At 37.9% G+C, this 15,385-nt stretch overlaps 1 protein-coding gene across 1 annotated transcript in view; it reads left to right on the top strand.

Moving 5' to 3' along the window:
* The window catches only part of LOC150088202 (hydroxyacyl-coenzyme A dehydrogenase, mitochondrial-like), a 155,821-nt gene that overhangs the window by 97,377 nt on the left and 43,059 nt on the right, over positions 1-15,385 (top strand). The window contains exon 6 of the mRNA XM_090369383.1: positions 3,064-3,153. Within this exon, the coding sequence (XP_090225509.1) occupies positions 3,064-3,153 (90 nt within the window). The remainder of the gene's footprint in view (positions 1-3,063; positions 3,154-15,385) is intronic.

Below are 15,385 nucleotides of genomic sequence, written 5' to 3'. Positions count from 1 at the left end.
TTTAATTGAAGCTCACTTCTTGAATGACATTGGACTTGTTTGAATGTGAGCTACTTCAGTGGGATCATGAGTGTTACAGAGACACGATTGAAACTACTTTTGGACAATTGAGTGACACACAAAGTGGACAAAAGTGAGAAAAGGCATATCAAAACATGAAACTTGTAGTTTAACAAAAACAATAAGTGTCTTGCAACTCATCTATCAAGGTGTTATGTGAAGTTTCATATCTCATTTTTAAAAAATAATATTGCATAAAATGATTGCATTTCTTAAAGGAGGGGAAAAGCTGCACAATAACATTACTGAATGCAGCCTAAAATGTAGAAAACACCTGGAATAGAGCATGTGAAAAGAGCATCTACAATGCTTTTCGTCATGTGGGGTTTTAGGACTGATTCTGTCGAAACTAATAAGTAACAAGGAAGACCTGCCTTTATCAGAATGGATTTATAAAATATATCATGTAGATTTAAATCAGTGTGATTTAGAAAGTTATGTTATGGTTGCTGATAAATATAATTACGTAAAGCCACTTCCCGGCTTACATAATACTTGACTTACGGAAATTCGACTTTACATAAGTTTTTCCGGCTGATAGCAAATTTAAAAATATTTTGAATCCCATAGGAATAAATGGAAGTATCGTGAAAATATCATATATGAACCGAATAACATATTGTTTTTTTTTTTTGGTAATTCATTCCAAAACATCGGAAGTTGAAATTTTCGCTATTTAACTAAGCTATTTATCTCTCTAAAAGGTCATTTTTATAATGAAAATTGCACTACACTTTCATGATTATCATGTGTTCTGTTATAAGAATCAATTTTGAATGCCTTTGTGATATTTTACTAAAATATTTTCTGGTTTATTGGGCTTTTCTGTTAGCACAATCTATTATAGACGCATAGTTAACTTGATCTTATTGCACTTATGGTAATATCGATAACTGAAATTCTGTGGGTTTTTGTGTTAACGGTATAATGATGAAACGAGTTCCCCTTCACTGAAATCTTCAGTCATATAAAAACATAAATAAATTTTCAAAATCTTCTCTTCATTCCTATTTATTTATTACAATGGCGAAGGGAAAGGGACCAACGGAAAGTGCAAGTGCTGGCAGTGTTAGGAAACGAAACAAAATTGATTTAGAAATGCAGATGATTAAGAAGTACGAAGCAGGACAAAGTTTATCATCTATTGCACAGAATTAGGTCTCGCTGCTTCAACAGTGAATACAGTACTATTTTAAGGGACAGTGCGCGTATAAAAGAACATGTTAAAGGATCAATTCATTTAATATCAACAGTAATCACAAAATAGCATTCAGGTGCTATATCGAAGATGGAAAAGCTATTAATAATATGGATGGAAAATCAGATTCAGAAGCAAGTGCCCCTGAGTCCAATGGCCATTCAAGCAAAAGCAAGAGGTATTTATGAAGATATTAAGGATAAGTATGGTGAACCCCATGCCAAGTTCGTGGCAAGCAACGGGTGGTTTAATAGGTTCAAGCATCACGCTGGTTTCCAAAACATTAAAGTATGCAGTGAAGTCGGCAGTGTCGCTTCTGCAAATGCAGAGAAATTTTGTGATGTGTTGGAAAAAACCCTAAATCTCCACAGCGGCATGCTTATCAGCTGGAGAGTTAATTCTGGCAATGATGCTCGAAAGGTAAAACTTCCTGACGACATGCCTGTCGCCTCTCTCTTTTTGTAATTTTATAATTTTGAAATTTTTCTAATTTTGTACAGTTTTGTAATTTTTTCTGCACATGAGATAAAAAAATTGAATAAATAATTCTATTTACACATTCGTCAAACATTTCTTTTTTGCTTCAATCAAATTCAGCGTGCAGAGTTGCGAGTGCTGCATAAGCATTTAGGGAGAGTCCGACTTACGTAGAGTTCCACGGAACACGCCCCTTGTGTAAGTCAGGAAGTGGCTGTACATAGCAAATTTTAATAGGTGATGAAATTGTTGATGAAATGAAGAATCGAATGGGTGAGCATGATGAAGATGGAGAACTGGAATTTTGATTATTAGTGAAGCACTTCAAGCAGCTAAATTTGGATAATTTTTATAAAAACAGAGGACAATCATATCATTTCAAAAATTGAAAAATTGAATATGATTTGGAAAAAATGCTTCTGCTGTCAAAAAAAAAAAAAAAAACAGATTTTGGTTAGATCAGCGATTCTCAAACTTTCCGAGCCCACGCCTCCCTTGACCTGTAAAATTTTCATGGCACCCTTGAAGTAAAACATCTATGATTGCACAATTTCTTATTTTTAATATATTAATACATGAAATAATAATCGGGAGATATTATTTTATTCTTAAAAATCATTAATGTGATGTCTGTGCTTGCTTTTTATTGCATAATTCGTCAAACCTATGCATCGTTTTCGAAATGGCGGCACATATTTCTTTTCCAACATTTAATTTTTATCTGTACTTAGATTTAATGCCTAAAATCCAATTCTAATATTGATCAAATACTAGGAGATATCTAATAGTAAAAAATATCATTCTTAATACATTTTTAATATTTGCTATGGAAATCTTACATAAACTATTACATCATCCGTGATCCCCTGGTAAATTATGGCACCTCCCCATGGCATCGTGACGCACAGTTTGAGAACTGCTAAGTTAGATAATTCAGTATTATTACATGGGCAGTATATTGTACAAATAACATTGTACATATATAAATTTGTGTTTTAATGTATGTAAATAAATAGTGCTTGAAGTGCCTGTGAACATGTATTTATTGTAACCTGATTCACAGCTATGTGTGAAATGTATGCATTTTATATCTGTTAATAAAATTTTATTATGTTCCTGTTAACTTCAATGTAATTGTAAAAAATGTCAACCTTAGTTATGATGTCAACAATATTGTAGTCCCCTCAATGACACTATAACTAAGTTTAACAGTATTTGATTTCACAATTCTTGATTTCAAAAGCAGTTTTCATATCAAAAGAAAACTGAAATGAAAATATTGCTTTTTTAATTTTTCAGAACAATTCTTATATATCTTTTCTCTATAGATAATAAGAATTCCTGAAACAAGTGATGTTACTTACAACAAGTTCATAGAGTTTGGAAAGCAGATGGGAAAGGAGACCATAACATGCAGGGTAAATTTTTCGTTCAATCCAGGATTTATTAACTGTTCGTTTATGTATATATGTATGTGCTTGCATGCAGATATTGTTTGCCTATATAAATGATACTTTTTATAAGAAAATAATTGCAAAAGAAGAGATCTAGAAAATGAAATAATTAAAGAAGGCTAGCTCTTCTTAATTTTCATTGAACATTTTATTGGAAACAGTTAGACTTTATGAACTTTAAGGCATTCTGTTAAAGATTTTTAAAAAATAGTAATAGTGTCTCAAGTCTTTATGAGAATAAATAAAACTATTCTTGTATATTTTCAAAAAGCAATGGTCATTAATTTGTAGGTAGAAGGAATCCCTTTTTTTTGGGATGGTATTTGTTTTAACAAAGGTAGTGCAAGGATTTTTGCTAGTATCATTGAGGATACCTTAAGGATTCAGAGAAACTGCTAATTAGAGGGAGAAAGGTAATTTAGATCTGTGTCAAAGTACTGCTAGTACTCACCTCAAGAATTCTTGTTTGTTGTTACATCAGCTGACATTGGTAAGATGTTCTGAGGGTAGCAACATTGCAAATGAGCGAGGGAAGATAAAGTTAGGAAAACAAACCTAAATAACTTCAAGGGGTGTGTCAGGGTAGTAAACTATAGAACAGGGGTGGCCAATGAGTTGATCGCGATCTACCAGTCGATCGTGTATTTAATTTCGGTCAATCACTACGAATTTTAAATATACAGTGATCCTTCAATTTGTGCACCTTGTGCAATGAAATTTTTGAGATGGTAGATTGCGGCACATTTTGAAGGAAAAAAGTAGATCGCATCACAAATTAAGTCGGCCACTCCTGCTATAGAAGATTACTTAGTCTTAACTGTGTCTACAGTAATGTAGACACTTAACTACATTCCTGTAGACACTTAATGGGACATGTTCCACTACTGTATATACAGGGTCCAGTCACATTATTATGACCACCTACCTAGTATCCAGAATGTGCACCTTTCGCAGCATGCACTGCAGTCAACTGCTGTGGGAGAGACTCAATAAGTCCGCAGAAGGTTGCTACAGGTATCTGTGACCATGCAGACTGCAGTGCACCCCGGAGTTCCTGTAGGTTCCTTGCTGGAGGATCTGTCTGTCTGATGTGTCGATCAAGGTGGTCCCATAGATTTTCTTTTGTGTTAAGATCACCCGGGGAATTCGGTGGCCAAGGGAGTAGCTTGAAGTCTTCGTCTTGCTCCTCAAACCACTCATGGACAATTCTGATGACATGGCATGGTGCATTGTCTTGCTGATAGATACCAATGCCCCTATGAACACAGTCAACATTTATGGGTGTACCTGATTGGCGACGATCGATAGGTAATCATTTGCATTCAGGATGCCCTCCATAGGTATCAGCAGACCCAAGCCATGCCATGAAAACATTTCCCAGACCATAACACCGCCTCCACCAGCCTGCCTACTGCTAACAGTTGTGTCTGGGTGTCTGTTCTCAGAGGTTTCATGCCTAATACGCCACCGTCTATCCACTCGGTGAAGCAGAAACCGTGACTCATCGGAGAAGGCCCCCATTGCCACTTTGCCTGGGTCCAGTGTCAGTATTGCTGCGCAAACTGACACTGTTGTTTGTGATGAATGGCCATCAGCATGTGTACTTTCACCAAGCATCTGCTCCGTAGCCCAATGCGCAATGGGGTTCGCTGCACAGTCGTGTTGGAGACCTTTCTATTGGCTCCACGGTTCATTTTGGCAGCCAGTTGAGCAACAGTAGCACGCTGATCAGTCCTGACCAACCGTTTCAGCTGACGTTCACCTCTGGGATCAATGGCACATGAGGCTCCACAATTGGCACGTTGGGTCGTCAAAACTGTCCCATTCACCCAGTCTTGATACACTTTGACCACTGTTGAAATGCTGGCACCCCTGGCCCGATAGCCGATGATCATGCCTTTTTTCTAGGTCTGATAGGTCACATGCTTTGCCTATGACAGAGGCTGTTACTGTGTTCACGGATGCCGAACATCAAGCCTTATATGCTTCCAGTGTGTGAACTTGACACGTGCGCTATATGATTTGCTAGGCATGTGTGATGCCTGCATTGGGGAGGGTGGTCATAATATTGTGACTGGACCCTGTATAATGTATTTAGGGAAGATAGAAGGGGTTGTTGGGGTCATGCATCTTATAAAAAGCAGCCTGAGTACCAAAAGAACTCTTGCTGAGTCTGAAGTTACAGTGAGAGTAGGAGTAATCTACAGCCCAGAAAGTTATGAAGCGAGTCTCCACATGCAGATGAAATGGGCAAGCAAGCGCAAATGTCTTATTATGGGTGACTTCAGTCTGCCCCAGATTGATTGAAATAAGTAGTAGGGGAAACTCGCCATGAGGAAAAAAATTTTTAAATAAACTAAATGATTATTATTTGTGCTAGTGTGTTAGAGAAAGTACTAGGGGTGAGAATATTCTAGACCTCGTCATTAGTAGACAAGGGGCGCCTCCGTAGCCAGGTGGGAAGGAGCAGCAGTGCATAGCACACGCTTCTTGATTAGACCGGGGTTCGAGCCCGTCACCACCAAATATGAAGGATGCGGAAAGGTCAGGGAATGACCACCGCATATCCCGGAGCAATATGGCCTTAGTTGCTAATGCTCCTAAAAACCAAACAACTAGTAGACAAGGTCACTAGACGTCGTCATCACAGGCTTAAAGTTTAGGAATCATTGTCAGGTAGTGAACACACAATTGTCAGTTGGAAGATAAAGAAAGGTGTTGCAGTAGTTGAAGTTAAAACCCGTGCCTTTACCTTTAACTCCAGTGCTTTAACCTGTCAAACCTTGACAAGTTGGCGCCTCCGTAGCCAGGTGGGAAGGAGCAGCAGTGCGTAGCACACGCTTCTTGATTAGACTGGGGTTCGAGCCCATCACCACCAAATACGGAGGATGCAGAAAGGTCAGGGAATGACCACCGCATATCCCGGAGCAATATGGCCTTAGTTGCTAATATTCCTAAAAACCAAACCTTGACAAGTTAAGGCACTACATGGCATCTATAAATTGGGTGGATTCATTTGAATTATGGAATACTTTTAAAGCAAAAATCACAGAAGCCATGAATGCTTACATACCATTAAGAAAATATTGCAGGAGGATGCCAAAATGGATGACTGTGGAGCTGGCTGGTCACATAGCGCAGAAAAATATAGTATGGGATAGTTACGGAGCAATGAAAAGCACTGAAGACTACAACAGGTAGCCTATTACAGATCAGCCTACAAGTTGATCTGTAATAGCACCACAAATATGGTTAGGGAAGCCAGGGTTGTGTATGAGAAAGCAATTGGCTAAGAGAGAACAAAGAATGGGGTCAAGGAAATTTTCTTGTATGTGAATACAATTAAGAAGAAAGTTAACTATATTGGACCCTGTGCACTGTGTGTGTGGTAAAGTCTTAGATAACCCAGCTGAATCGAATAGGTACTTTGCATTGGGCTTTATTGACAAAAGACCCTTCATGCTGAGAAAAGACAGTGCAAGTGAGGCTGATCCATATGAAATTAATTTAGTTTAGAAATGGAGGAATTACCTCTGTGATGTCTTGTAGAACACTTCAGTGCTGTCTCCGTAGCCAGGTGGGAAGGAGCAGCAGTGCATAGCACACGCTTCTTGATTAGACCGGGGTTCGAGCCCGTCACCACCAAATATGAAGGATGCGGAAAGGTCAGGGAATGACCACCGCATATCCCGGAGCAATATGGCCTTAGTTGCTAATGCTCCTAAAAACCAAACAACTAGTAGACAAGGTCACTAGACGTCGTCATCACAGGCTTAAAGTTTAGGAATCATTGTCAGGTAGTGAACACACAATTGTCAGTTGGAAGATAAAGAAAGGTGTTGCAGTAGTTGAAGTTAAAACCCGTGCCTTTACCTTTAACTCCAGTGCTTTAACCTGTCAAACCTTGACAAGTTGGCGCCTCCGTAGCCAGGTGGGAAGGAGCAGCAGTGCGTAGCACACGCTTCTTGATTAGACTGGGGTTCGAGCCCATCACCACCAAATACGGAGGATGCAGAAAGGTCAGGGAATGACCACCGCATATCCCGGAGCAATATGGCCTTAGTTGCTAATATTCCTAAAAACCAAACCTTGACAAGTTAAGGCACTACATGGCATCTATAAATTGGGTGGATTCATTTGAATTATGGAATACTTTTAAAGCAAAAATCACAGAAGCCATGAATGCTTACATACCATTAAGAAAATATTGCAGGAGGATGCCAAAATGGATGACTGTGGAGCTGGCTGGTCACATAGCGCAGAAAAATATAGTATGGGATAGTTACGGAGCAATGAAAAGCACTGAAGACTACAACAGGTAGCCTATTACAGATCAGCCTACAAGTTGATCTGTAATAGCACCACAAATATGGTTAGGGAAGCCAGGGTTGTGTATGAGAAAGCAATTGGCTAAGAGAGAACAAAGAATGGGGTCAAGGAAATTTTCTTGTATGTGAATACAATTAAGAAGAAAGTTAACTATATTGGACCCTGTGCACTGTGTGTGTGGTAAAGTCTTAGATAACCCAGCTGAATCGAATAGGTACTTTGCATTGGGCTTTATTGACAAAAGACCCTTCATGCTGAGAAAAGACAGTGCAAGTGAGGCTGATCCATATGAAATTAATTTAGTTTAGAAATGGAGGAATTACCTCTGTGATGTCTTGTAGAACACTTCAGTGCTGTCTCCGTAGCCAGGTGGGAAGGAGCAGCAGTGCGTACCACACGCTTCTTGATTAGACCGGGGTTCGAGCCCTGTCACCACCAAATACGGAGGATGCGGAAAGGTCAGGGAATGACCACCGCATATCCCGGAGCAATATGGCCTTAGTTGCTAATGCTCCTAAAAACCAAATAACAGCATAACAACAACTTCAGTGCTGATACTCTCTGCTGTTGAAAAACTATACAAATAGATTACGTGTATTCCACACCCTCGTAGACAAAATAAATGATCCAATGCACCACGGAATCAGAGACCTGCATTCACCAAGCCCGACCTTGAAATACATAAAATCACCAACCCTAATCTCTGAGTGAGAAAATACAATATGTCTGTATTTTGAAAACAATTTAAAAGCTACAAAACGAAATAAATAATGAATCCACACTTTTAATACTTTAAAAACTAATATTAAAACATAAAAAACATTAAGACACCTCTGAAACATTAAGAAACTAAAGAATTTTGTTACTTCCCTCCCTCGTTCATTTTTACGGGGCTTTACAACCAGGGTCATGATCACAGGAAAGTGAAACTGCAGGTATTGCGGTGGAATTTTATAGCATGGAAATTAGTTGCGATCCTGGTGCATGCACGTGAAGGACTATGAATCTGAGATGGGGTAGGAGCAATGTATATTGACTGAATTTTGATGTAATTTTATTTCATGCATCTCCAAATATTAATTTTGGAGACACTTGAAATTAAATTACATCAAAATTCAGTCAATGTACATTGCCCCTACCTACCCCATCTCAGATTCATGGTCCATCATGTGTATGTGCCAGGATCACAACTAATTTCCATGCTATAAAATTCCACTGCAATACCTGCGGTTTTACTTTCCTGTGATCATGACCCTGGTCATAAAGCCCCGTCCGCTTCAGGAAGGGAAGTAACAAAATTCTTTAGTTTCTTAATGTTTCAGAGGAATCTTAATGTTTTTTATGTTTTAATATTAGTTTTTAAAGTATTAAAAGTATGGATTCATTATTTCTTTGGTTTCGTAGTGTTTAAATTGTTTTTAAAATACGGACATATTGTATTCTCTCACTCAGAGATTAGGGTTGGTGATTCGATATATTTTGGGGGGTCGGGCTTGAGGAATGCAAGCCTCCGATTCCGTGGTGCATTGGATCATTGATTTTGTCTACGAGGGTGTGGAATACATGTAATCTATTTGTATAGATATTCAACAATGGAGAGTATCAGCACTGAAGTGTTCTTCAAGACATCATAGAGGTAATTCCTTCATTTCTAAACTAATTTATTTATAACGCAAACCTATTAAGCCTTTGCTGCTCTGTTATGTATTAATATGAAATTAATGAATTTGTAATTACAGGTAACTGTTTATTAGAAAAACTTTTGAGCATAAAGGCAACTAAGGCTCCCAGGGTTGATGGCATATATCTGGTAATTTTGAGGGAGGGTGCCAGAGAGTTTACTGAACCGTTGAGGTTAATTATGAGGGCATTGACCGGGCTAGCCGAGTGGGTAAAGTACCTGCCCGGCAACCCAAAGGTCGCGGGTTCGATTCCCGCCTCGGGCTTGGATCAAAGTACTGCAAAAACCTTGGGAGGTGCAATATGGCCACAGAAGCCGATGCGCCAACAACTACCAAATCAAAAAAAAAAAAAAAAAAATGAGGGCATCTTTTGACCCAAGGGAGACACTTCTCCTTTGTATTGGAGAAGTGTCAATGTTTCACCAATACACAAAGGCTGTTCTAAGAGTGATGTTGGTAATTACAGACCAGTTAATCTGATTTCAGTGGTAGGGAAAATCTTAGAGGATGATTAAGAGTGCACTCCGGGGACATTTAGATAGATGTGGCATTCTGAAGGATATACAATATGGCTTTGATAAGGGAAAAATCATGTTTAACTAACAGTAAGCTATTTCAACATAGTTACTCATGAGCTGGTTGTAGGGCCCAATTTCAATGTACAGTCAGTCCTCGTATAGCACGATAGTTGTGTTCCTAGAAACCCCCGTGCAATGCAAAATCGTGCAATATAAAGAACAGGCCCTATGGGAAAAATAGGGTTAGGTGCCGACCACCCAAATTTGAACACACATTGGTAACCAAAACATTACCAAACACAATAAATAATCATAATAAAATACTTTATAACGATTAAAATACAAAATACGTAATAAAAAATAAATTATAATTTTTATAATATTTATTATTATTATTATATTATATTTTATTATAATATAATAAATAATAAAAAATACGTAAGTATTTTTTACGAATAAAATACGACTATTACGTAATAAAATATTGCTAATGCCTTTGCTTCTATCGTAAGCAAACTTGTTTTTTGTTTGATTTTCTATCCAAACAGATGACAGCTGGTTCATCTCTTCCAATTCTTTGTGTCGTAAGCTAATGGATTTTAATTACACTTTGAGTTGTTCTTGCAATGAAAGTTCTTTTTATTTTCTCTGCATTCTTTGTAATTCTTGGCGTTGCCTCATTTAGGTCTGTAGCACGTACAATATCACGTGGTCTTTCATTTCGCTCAAAGCGTTTCACGGTTTCATATTTTTTCTCTGTCGACAGTGGCGGACTGGCCATAAGCCTTACCGGGGAAACCCCGGTGGCCAGTGTGATTTTGGCCATAAACGCTAGTGTGAGGACACTACAAATTTTCCCGGGTAAGAATTTTTGACCCAGTCCGCCTCTGTTTATCGATATTGCTTCTTTTTTTTTTTTCTGTCTGAACCTGCAGTGTCTTCACTAGGACGCTTCCTTTTCACACCTTTTAAGCATTTTACTCATTTTTAGGGAATAAAGCACAATTACAAAACGAGGAGGCACGCTTGATACACATAAACAAAGCTGCGCGCGTAGTAACTGAATAAACAAAGGCAGAGATACACTATTAACACCTCACATTTTACTAAAGCACATTTCCGGGGGTTACTACCATAAAACAAAAATAATTTCCAGTTGCATTCCTGCTAGTGGAATCTGTTATAAACTGGTAGTAAACTCGATTTAATTGCATTTGCGATAATACCGATAGCTGGAATTTTACATTATTACGGCGAAATATGTTTCCCCTTCACTGATATAAAACACATAAATACATTTTCAGAATCTCCTCTTCATTCCTATCATGTTGCGTTCAATTGGGGTGATTCTGAGTTCGACTGCCATTTCTTGTAAACACAAAAGCGAATTGTGTATAAGCGAATTCGGTTCGTGTTATATAAGATATCGTTCCCCTATTTATAAATCGTGTATGATCGAATTTGTGTAATGTAAACACGTGTTATATGAGGACTGACTGTAGTTTATTTGGATTTCAGCAAGACATTTGACACAGTAAAATGCCTTGGGATTAGTTTTACTATTAGTCATATGCTGCAAGAAAGCCTAAGGCTTTATGTCGGACCAGCCAAACAAATAAATAAAAAAAAAATAATAATAATAATGATAAAATTAAATAAAATAAATAATAATAAGAGAAAAGGAAATCGACAGCCTATGTATTTCCTCCTCCCATAGGTAACTATCCAACTGACCTTTGAATTTCCCTGAACTCTCAGCCTCCACCACCCACGTAGGTAACTTATTCCAGTAATTTATAACCTGCTGGCTACAATTAAAACTTCATGCAATGCAGTCTAAACTTATCCCCTCCCCGTAACTTGAATTTATGGCCCCTAGTTCTAGAATCATTTCATCCTCGTTCATTTTACTATTGCCTCTTAGAGCCTTAAACACCTCAATCAAGTTGCCTCTAAGGTGTCTAGTTTCCAAGCTGTGCAACCCACATATTCGAAGTCTTTCCTCATGAGGACATCCATTTGCCGATCTTACCAGACGAATCACTCGTCTTTGGATATCAAGAAGCTTGATGTCTTTTTTTAGGTGCAGTCTCCATACTTGAACATAGTATTCCAAGTCTGGTCTAACAATAGCCTTATATAATGGGATTATGACGTCCTTATCTCTACTGGCAAATGTTCGATAAATCATCGATACGACACAATTGGCCTTTCTTGCAATTCTACAATTCTGCTCAGAGAACATCATATCTGACTGTATCGTAACTTCCAAGTCCCTTTCTTCCACTACTGACTTTAGTTCAACTCTACCAAGTGTATAAGTTATTTTGGGGTTACTGTTCCCCAGGTGTGAGACCTTGCAGTTTTCCTGATAAAAGCATAGCTGCCACTTTTCTGGCCATCCCTGAAGTCAATTTAGGTCACTCTGAAAAGTGACCTAGATAGACTAGATAGGATTACTGGAAAAATTCTAAGATGGATTGCTGGGTGGCCGCATGGCAGAAGGCAGAGGGTTGTGATTAATGGATGTTCTTCAGATTGGTGCGTCAAGAATGTAGTTCCCCAAGGATCTGTTATTGGACCACTGTTGTTTCTAATTTTCAGAAATGACGTCAACAGTGGGATAGAAAGCATGATGTTAAAATGACAACATAAAGATTGGTAGAATAGTTAACGAGAGTTAGGTAGAATAGTTAAAATAGTCAACCAAGCAGCACTCCTTCAGGATGACTTGAACAGGCTGCAAGAATGATCAGAAAAGTGTCAGCTATGTTTTAGTGCAGCAAAATACCCTACACCGGGGGAACAGCAACCCCAAAATAAATCAAACACTCAGTGGGGTTATCATTTGAATTAGTCTTCATCCTATTTGGGTTTCCTGGGTTTCCGCATATGAGCGGAAACCCATCACCTGGGTTTCCCCTCATATGCAACTAGTTCTCAGCTTGTGACCTGCATTTGAACCTCTATCAAAGGTTAGTATTTTTATATATATACATATTGACTCAATAACAATGGGTCCCATAAAAATCAAAATGACAGTTAGATAGAACGATGACTGTTTAGCCCGCAGCAGGGACGGCATCTCCGCCATCACGAGTTTCTGGTCCCACCACGAGGAGGTAGGTTGCCCTATTTAGCGAAATTTGATATGGAAACACCCTTTATAAATTTTACAAATCTGTCAAACAGAAAATAACCTTGACGTAACTCCACCACCATGTACTGCATGGGGGCGAGCGTCCCTCCCTCCAGCTTCGCTTCGAGGTGTGTATAGAGTGGGCAGTCAAGCACAGTGTGAAGGCAGGTCTCTGACTCTCCACAAGAGCAAAGATCAGAGGTCTTTGCTCTCTACAATATCAATTCAACCCCACTAAGTGGGGTTGAATTGATATTGAACAAACATGATTCGTCAAAACAGAAAAATTATTCTTTTCATGGATAATGCTGCATCTCACCCACACATTGAATTGTCCAACATTCAAAACATTCATTTCTGCCACCAAACACATCTGCAGAGTGTCAGCCCTTGGATCAAGGGATAATAAAAAATTTTAAACTTCACTACAGAAAACGTGTTTTAAGACATCTCATTGCAAACATGAACGATGTAACATGTGCGAGTGACCTTGCAAAGAAAATCAGCATCCTAGATGCGATTCAATGGATTTCCTCTTCGGTAAACGCAATTAGAAAACAAACTGTCGTGAACTGTTTTATAAAGTCTGGCTTCTCAAACGCAAAAATTGAAGTTGTGATCAGCAATGTGGAGCACCAAGAAGAACAAGAACTTCAACATCTATTGATAATGTACGATACTTCCGCTACAAGTGACCCTGGCTTCAAAGATATAGACTCGAACCTCACTACAGAAGATCGTGCTCTAGATATCAACGACATTATCATCGATATTTTTCAAGAAGTTCCCCATGGGGATGAAGAAATGGAAGGAGGTCATTCTGTCGAAGATCATATTAACGACGAACCACCGATGAAAATAGAAGAAGCGCTCGTACAAATCAATCGTTTAAAAATGATTTTCGCCGCTGAACAAGATACTGAAGGACTTTCGATGGTTTCTTCACTCCAAACAAATGTTGAAAACAAAATTATCAGCTGGAAGAAGGTGCAGAAGAAAATATGTATTTTTCTTAAGATAGTCATAATATGCATAGCACAGTTGTATGTATATTATTTACAAAAATATTATTCAAAATCTGTATATATTTTAATTTAATTTTACATTAAACGTTTAAAGATTTTTTTTTTTTTTTTTCCTCCCTCAGACTTCTTGTTAGCGGACACTTCTCTCTAACGGACACATTTTCGTTCCTCATGGCTGTCCGTTAAAGGGACGTTTCACTGTGTATATATATATATATATATTTATATATATATATAGTATAATAGATACTCCATATATTATGATTTTGAAGAAAATATATGAGAGTGCTACATCCTTTATTAGACTAGACAAAGACAGTAGCAAATTTAAAATCGAGAAAGGAGTTCGACAAGGAGACACAATATCTCCGAAGCTGTTTACTGCTGCCCTTGAGGAAGCTTTCAGAAGATTACACTGGTCGCAGAAAGGAGTCGATGTGAACGGAGAGTACCTAAACCATTTACGATTTGCAGATGACATTGTGGTCATAAGCCACGATCCCAAAGAATTGGAGGAAAATCTTAATCAGTTATGCACAGTTAGTAAGGATTTTGGACTAAAGATGAATATGGCTAAAACAAAAGTAATGATGAACAAGTATGCCATGGAAAGGGAAATAATGATTGAAGGAGCAGTAATTGAAAAGGTGGAGTCATATACTTATCTGGGACAAGTTATTAGCTGTAATAATGATAAATGGCTGGAAGTCAAGAGAAGAATAAATTTTGGATGGATAGCATTCAGGAAATATAGTCACATACTGAAGAGCAATATCCCAGTTTGTCTGAAACGTAAAATAATGAATCAATGTATACTCCCCACCATGACTTATGGAAGTGAAACTTGGGCACTCACCAAAAGAATGGAAGAGAAGCTAAGAACTACACAGCGAAGAATGGAACGAATTATATTGGGAATCAGACTGTTAGATAAGAAGAGAAACACATGGATTAGGCAGCAAACTCAAGTAAAGGACATTCTTATCAAAACTAAAGAACTAAAATGGTCTTGGGCAGGACACATAGCTCGAAGACATGATGACAGATGGACTAAGAAAATAACGGAATGGTACCCAAGAGGAGCTAGAAGAAAACCTGGAAGGCAAAGGCGGAGATGGATAGATGAAATTCATGAGTTTTTGAGTAGTAAATGGATGGCCAGTGCTCAAAACAGAAGGAACTGGAAAGTTGTTGGAGAGGCCTTCATCCTGCAGTGGATTGAAAATGGCTGATGATGATGATGATGATGATGATGATGATGTTGTATAATATTAAAAAATATATGTTATATGATATTTATTACAATAATATAATTATAAAAATCACATTTCATAATACAAATTATATATATACAGTATATAATTTTATTCTTTATATAGAAGGACTAAGCAAACGTCAATTATAGATCACCACAAAATTAAAAAGATACTGTACACCTTTTTATAATGAAATAAACATATAAATTAAAAAATAATAATAATAAGTTTCAGTAACTTAAACCCA

Source organism: Mastigoproctus giganteus, chromosome 3 (assembly GCF_048544385.1).
Source record: "Mastigoproctus giganteus isolate SK-2022 chromosome 3, ASM4854438v1, whole genome shotgun sequence".
NCBI lineage: Eukaryota > Metazoa > Arthropoda > Arachnida > Uropygi > Thelyphonidae > Mastigoproctus > Mastigoproctus giganteus.
The sequence above is the reverse complement of the archived record's forward strand: the minus strand, read 5'-3'. Positions and strand labels throughout refer to the sequence as shown.